Here is a 7,207-nt window from a genome sequence, read left to right on the forward strand (position 1 = left end):
ATCTATAAAGAAAGACGCATAATTGTAGTTTTTTTTATTATATCGTAAATCTTTCTGTTGGTGTAAGTAAGAGGAAAGTTTGTATAGGAATTTAGTTTTTATTTACCATTTACTTAATAAAACAGTATATTAGAGGGAAAAGTATCATGTAGTATTATATCTTGATGATTTTAGAGCTGTACAGCCATCAGAATTAGTTGGAAGTGTATGGACAAAAGAAGACAAAGAAATTAATTCTCCTAATCTTCTAAAAATGATCCGGCACACCACTAACCTCACTCTGTGGTTTGAAAAGTAAGTATCCCTGACATATTTCATAGTAGTCAGCTGTGTTATGAATTTCAGTGAAATTTTATTTCTCTACATCTCATATCTTTTTGTTCCTCTCTTCCCCCTTTACTACTTTCTTTTGCATTGAGTGAATATTTTCTAGTGTGGCATTTTAATTTCATTAATGATTTTTTTCACTATATTTTTTGAGGGTTTTTTTTTTTTTTAAATAATTGCTGTAGAGTATACGCCTTAACAGTATCAACTTTAGATTTATACTAGCTTAATTCCAGTAATATATAGAAACATTACTCCTTTATAACTTGTTCCATTTTCCCCCTTTTTATGATATTATTTTTATGTATAAGATCTAGTAATGTTACAAACTCAACAATACATTATATACATATTTTCAGAGTTGGCTTTTTTAAAATCAGTTAAGAGAAGAAAGAAAAAAAATGCATTTATAGTGTCTTTTATAATTACCCAATTACTTTTACTGGGGTTCTTTGTTTTTCATGTGAATTCAAATTACCATCTGGGGTCATTTGCTTTTCAGCCTGAAGAACTTCCTCGAGTATTTACTGAAGGCAGATCTGTTAACAACAAATTCTCTCAGTTTTTATTTATCTGGGAAAATCTTTATTTTGCCTTCATTTTTGAACAATAATGTTGCTGGATATAGGATTCATCGTTGATGATTTTTTTCTTTGAGCACATTCAGTGTCATTCCACTGCCTTCTGACCTCCATTGTTTCTACTGAGAAATCACCTGTTAATCATATTATAGTTCCCTTTTAAGGGGTGCATCATTTTTCTTTTGCTGCTTTCAACGTTTTCTACTTCTCTCTGGCTTTCAGTATTTTTATTGTGATGTGTATGTTTGTGGGTTTCTTTGTGTTTATTCTACTTGGAGTTCACTGAGGTCTTGAACATGTAGCTTGTTGTTTTTTTTTCAATAAATTTTGGACGTTTTCAGCTGTACTTCCATTGAATATTTTTTCTTTCTTTTTCTTTTCTATCCTTCTGGTACTCCTGTTATGTGTATGTTAGTGCACTTAATAGTACCCAGCATTTCTCTTGAGTCTCTCTTTATTATTTTTTCCTCTTAGTTCTTAGGCTTAGATAAAGTCTGTTGATGTGTCTTAAAGTTCATGAATTCATTCTTCTTCCAGTTCAAATCTTCTGTGAGTCCCTTTAGTGGATTATTTATTTCAGTTACTACTTTAACTCCAGAATTTCCATTTGGTTCTTTTTTATAATTTCTTTCTCTTTATTGATATTCTCTGTTTGATGAGACATTGTCGTCATACCTTCCTTTACTTCTTTAATCATGCTTTCCCTTATTTCTCTGAACATATTTTTAAGGCTACTTTGAAATCTTTCTGTTAAGTCTGATATCTGGTTGCTCTCACAAGCATTTTCTGTTGTGGTTTTTTTTTTTTTTTTTTTTTTTTTGGTGTATGGGTCATACTTTCCTGTTTCTTTGCACGCCTCATAATTTTTTATTGGAAATGGAACATTTTAGATAATATATTGTAGCAATTCTAGGTACTGGTCTCGTCCTCCCAGGGCTTATTTGCTTACTTTTTGTTTGTTTAGTGACTGGCTGGATTATTTTAGTAAAGTCTATTCTTCCTCCCTGCCCTTTCAAGTGTTGAGCCTCTGATGTTGTTCCTTAGGGAGGCACAACTTTGAGTCTGTCCATAGTCACCCTGGATGACATTGATACTGGTAGGACTCTCTTCCACTTTTTCCCTAACCACACCCAGCTGTTTATCTCCATTAACTCTGTTACTTTGTTGTTTTCAACAACTCTCATGGGGACATAAATTGCTCACAAATGTATCTAATCAAATTGTGGCTCCCTTGAAGGACAGTTTCTGACATCTCTGTTTGGTATTTGTTCAGACCCCAGGAGGGCCCCTCCCAGCTGTCTTATTCCCTGGTTCTCTCCTGCAAGCTAGCTGGCCTTTAGTCTAGGCTGTATCTTCATTAAATCCATGAATCTCTCCCAGTTGCCTTTTACCATAACTTCCACTGTTTCTGAGCACTCTTAGGTTTAAACTTCTCTACACTCTATTGCAAAGTCTTATTTCTTTGGGAAGAGATTAGGCACTATCTGTTTTATGGCCTGCTTCTCCACTCTGGCAGTATCTTTGAGCTGGGGCTCTAGAGCTGGGGGTAGGATGAATGGCAGCCTTCTGTCTGAGTAACATCTCTGCTGTAGGAAATGTGCAATTGGTGGGGATGGAGCAGCAGCCTGAGGTTGTCTTGGTTTGCCTCTCATGGAGCCCCATGAGCCAAGGGAAGAACTACTGGGGACCCCTGTATTCTCAGTGTGTCATGTTCAAAGTAGAGCCTCTGTTACACAAGTGGATGTTGGGAAGAAGAAGGAAGACTTCACCTTTTGGTTGCACTCCATCAGGACTTAGCCTCAACAACAAGCAGCTGTGGGAACATGATGAGAAATGCAGAAGTCCTGCTCCTCCCGGGAAGAAGGCCATTCGAGTGGGAGCTGGGAGCCTTTTGTCTTGGTTACAGCAGTCTGAAGTAGAGTCTCTGCCTTGAGGAGCTGATGGAGTAGGTGGGGGGAGAAGGGAGTGGTCTTGGTTCAAATACCACAGACTGCCTTATCTTACAAATTTTTTGTAGATTTTCTTGAATAAATGTTTTCTTCATTTGCTCTTTGCTTTTAAGATCATTTTCAGAGGTTTTATTTTTTTATTTTTTATTTTTTTAATAATTTTCACCAGATTCACTGGAGAGCAGGTCAGCAAAGCTCCTCATGCTGTCATGGCAGAGGTCCAGAATCTCAATGCAGTTTTATAGCTGGGGCCAGAGGGTAGAGTTTTGCATACTGGCCATATTTTTTCTGAGTAAAGTTGCCTAATTTTATAAAGGTCATACGAGGTTTCCACAGATCATACTGGGATTATTAGAACAAGAGACCAGTGATAGAAGAGAATTACTGGAACCTGAACTAGAATATGGATAAAGATCTGAAAGTACTTCCAAAAGAGAAATAAGCATTATGGGTCATCTCCTGAAAGTTAGCACTTCTTCTGTTTATGTTATTATTTCTTAGCTTCCAAAAAAGTAACAATTTAGAATTTGCCCCCCACCCAACCAAAATGTTGCTTTCTGATTTTTTTGTTATCAAGTCAAATAACCACCCTTCTATATGAGGAAGCCCTTGTTGCACCATAATTAAAATTGATACGTGAAAACCCATTGCCGTTGAGTTGATTCCGACTCATAGCGACCCTATAGGAGAGTAGAACTGCCCCATAGGGTTTCCAAGGAGTGGCTGGGAGATTTGAACTGCTGACCTTTTGATTAGCAGCTGAGCTCTTAACCACTGTGCCACTAGGGCTCCATGTGTGAAAAGTAGGTCTAAAAAGAGGAAACATAACTGATAAGACATAGAGACCATTTTCATTCTTGTCCTACTTTTTTAATAGGTTACTGAGAGGAAGGCCATTGTGAAAGGTTTTTGTTCATTTGCCACAGTGGTTCTTAGCCATGGATGTGCATTAGAATTAGGGTCACCTGTGGAGCCCTGGTGGTGTAGTGATTAAGAGTTTGGCTGCTAACCAAAAGGTCAGCAGTTCAAATCCACCAGCTGCTCCTTGGAAACCCAATTGCACAGTTCTCTGTCCTATAGGGTCACTATGAGTCAGAATTGACTTGAGGGCAGTGGGTTTGGTTTGCTTTTTGTTTTTTTTTTTAATGGAGTTTTTGGACTTTCTGGGTAGCACACACTAAATGGTTATAGTGATCAGCACCTAGCCTAAAAGTTGGAGGTTCGAGTCCACCCCGAGGTACCTTGGAGTCTATTTCCAAAAAATCAGCCGCTGAAAACCCTACGGAGGCCCATTCTGCTCTGACACACATGAGGGGCTCCATGAGTTGGAATCGACTCGACAGCAAATGGTAGTGGTAGTGGAGCTTTTTAAAAAATCACATGTAGAGTCCCACCCCAGAGGTTCTGAGAGCATCTGAGGGTGGTGTCTGGATTTACAAAAGCTCCAGAGGTGATCTCAGTTTGCATACCTACTTAATAACAGTTGAAATAGTGTAATAAAATATGTGAATAAATTATATTACATCTGTTTTTAATGTCCAACTAACTAATTAGCCAGAATATGATAAATTTGTAGAGATCTAGCTAATGCTTTAAACATGTAAACATGTTATGTTTACTTGATAATAAGGTAAATTTATTCTGCTAGTTCAGATGAAATGGTTTTTTCTTAATACCAGTTCAGTCTCATTAGAAAATAATATAGCCTGTTACGTTTTTTAAAATGTTAAATATTGATTTATATTTAGTTTTTCCACTTATGTATTAGTTTTTTCCTTCTAGATTGTAAACTAATATTACATTATTGCAAACCAACTTTTAAATTTTTTTTTTCTTTTATTGAGAAATGATTAGGAAATAAAAAATTATCTCATGCTAGAAATAGAGAGTAAATGCTCAATAAAGAATTTTCTTTTTTCTCCTTTTTTTTTTTTAGCATAACACACTTCCTTTTGGTAGTTACTGGGATACACACATCTTTTCAAGCATTCCTTGGTATTTAACTATAAAGTGCTTTTGTTTTCATTTGCCTTTTTAAACATTACACTGCTTCAGAACTGTTCCTTAAAATGTAGGCAATTATTTCTATATATCAGAGAAATTAAAGGTTATCACTAAAATTTTGCAATTAGATGAATAAGGGGTGACAGAATTTTTTATTTGTAGAATAAATTTCCTTTAGAACACATCCACAGCCCAAAGGCATGCATACATTCAACAAGATACTAGTCCCATCGGTTAATTCTAATGCTAAAAGAGGATGCACCAAATATAGTAAGGAAATGTTTTGACAGATTGCACCAGTCTGGAAAATACAGTGAAGAGCAACATATCTGATTGGAGAGCTTCCATATCTTCTGATAGCCTCCTGTCTATCACTCTGAGTATATATTCTATATAATTAAAGTATAGCCAACCACCCCCAGTCTATATTATTTTGTTTACTAAATTCATTAAATCTTAGCTTTCTTGGAAAACCTCCAGAATTTTTAATTCAATTTGTGGTTTTGATTTCCAGATGTATCGTGGAAACTGAAAACTTGGAAGAAAGAGTAGCAGTGGTGAGTCGAATAATTGAGATTCTACAAGTCTTTCAAGAGCTGAATAACTTCAATGGTGTTCTTGAGGTTGTTAGTGCTATGAACTCATCACCTGTTTACAGACTAGACCACACATTTGAGGTAAGTTTGTACATATGTTTTTTAAATGAACTTCCATTCCCTATTCTAACAATCAGGATTTTAACAGTTAGATTCATTAATTTTTCTTGGTTGGTTTTTTTTTTTTTAAATTTAGATGAAAATTTACAGAACAAACTAGCATCTCATTAAACAGTTAGTACATATACTGTTTTATGACATTGGTTAACAACCCCATGACATGTCAGTACTCTCCCTTCTTGACCTTCGGTTCCCTATTACCAGCTTTCCTGTTCCTTCCTGCCTTGTAGTTGTTTTCCCTGGGCTGATGTGCCCCTTTAGTCTCGTTTTGTTTTATGGGCCTGTCTAATCTTTGGCTAAAAGGTGAACCTCTGAAGTGACTTCATTACTGAGCTAAAAGGGTGTCCAGGGGCCATACTTTGGGGTTTTTCCAGTTTCCGTCAGACCAGTAAGTCTAGTCTTTTTTTGAGTTACACTTTTGTTCTGCGTTTTTCTCCAGCTCTGTCTGGAACCCTCTACTTTGATTCCTGTCAGAGCAGTCAGTGGTGGTAACTGGGCACCATCTAGTTGTAGTAGATTATGTCTGGTGGAAGCCATGGTAATTGTGGTCTGTTAGTCCTTCGGACTAATCTTTTTCCCTTGTGTCTTCAGTTTTCTTCATTTTCCCTTGCTCCTGAAGGGGTGAGACCAGTGGAATATCTTAGATGGCCACTCACAGGCTTTGAAGACCCCAGATGCTACTCACCAAAGTAAAATGTAGAACATTTTCTTAATGAACTGTGTTATGCCAGTTGAGCTTGATGTTCCCTGAGACCATGGTCCCCACAGCCCTCAGCCCAATAATTTGATCCCTCAGGGAGTTTGGGTCCATGGAGCTTCCATGACCTTACCCTGAACAAGTTGTGCTGGCTTCCGCATATTGTGTACTGTCTTACCCTTCACCAAAGTTACCACTTATCTATCGTCTAGTGTTTTTCCATCCCCATCCCTCCCCTCCCTCGTAACCATCAAAGATTATTTCTCTTTGTGTGTAAACCTTTTCATGAGTTTTTATAGTAGTGGTCTCATACAATATTTGTCCTTTTGTGTTTGACTTTTTTCACTCAACATAATGCCCTCCAGATTCATCCATGTTGTGAGATGCTTCACAGATTCATCATTGTCTTTATCATTCGTAGTACTCCATTTTGTGTATGTACCATTGTTTGTTTATCCATTCATCTGTTGATGGACATCTAGGTTGTTTCTATCTTTTTGCTATTGTAAACTGTGCTGCAAAGAACACGGTGTGCATATGTCTATTCGTGTGACAGATCTTATTTCTCTAGGCTATATTGCTAGGAGTGGGATTGCTGGATCATTTGGTATTTCTATTTCTAGCTTTCCAAGGAAGCACCATATCGTTTTCCAAAATGGTTGTACCATTTTGCATTCCCACCAGCAATGCATAAGGGTTCCAGTCTTCCTACAACCTCTCCAACATTTATTATTTTCTGTTTTTTTGATTTGTGCCAGTAATGCCAGGTGAGATGGTATCTCATTGTGGTTTTGATTTGCATTTCTCTAGTGGCTAGTGATCACGAGCATTTCCTCATGTGTCTGTTAGCTGCTTGAATGTCTTCTTTGGTGAAGTGTCTGTTCATTTCCTTTTCCTAAGTTTTAATTGGATTATTTGTCTTTTTGTTTTAGA

General features: G+C 36.9%; 1 protein-coding gene across 4 annotated transcripts in view; it reads left to right on the top strand.

Annotated features, from left to right (window-relative positions):
- SOS1 (SOS Ras/Rac guanine nucleotide exchange factor 1) overlaps nucleotides 1-7,207 on the top strand; it is a 173,481-nt gene that overhangs the window by 132,037 nt on the left and 34,237 nt on the right. For all 4 annotated transcript variants that reach the window (XM_023735711.1, XM_004369538.2, XM_012556736.2 and 1 more), the window contains 2 exons: nucleotides 175-294; nucleotides 5,376-5,538. In XM_023735711.1, the coding sequence (XP_023591479.1) occupies nucleotides 175-294; nucleotides 5,376-5,538 (283 nt within the window). The remainder of the gene's footprint in view (nucleotides 1-174; nucleotides 295-5,375; nucleotides 5,539-7,207) is intronic.

This window comes from Trichechus manatus, unplaced genomic scaffold (assembly GCF_000243295.1).
Source record: "Trichechus manatus latirostris isolate Lorelei unplaced genomic scaffold, TriManLat1.0 scaffold00005, whole genome shotgun sequence".
NCBI classification, from domain to species: Eukaryota; Metazoa; Chordata; class Mammalia; order Sirenia; family Trichechidae; genus Trichechus; species Trichechus manatus.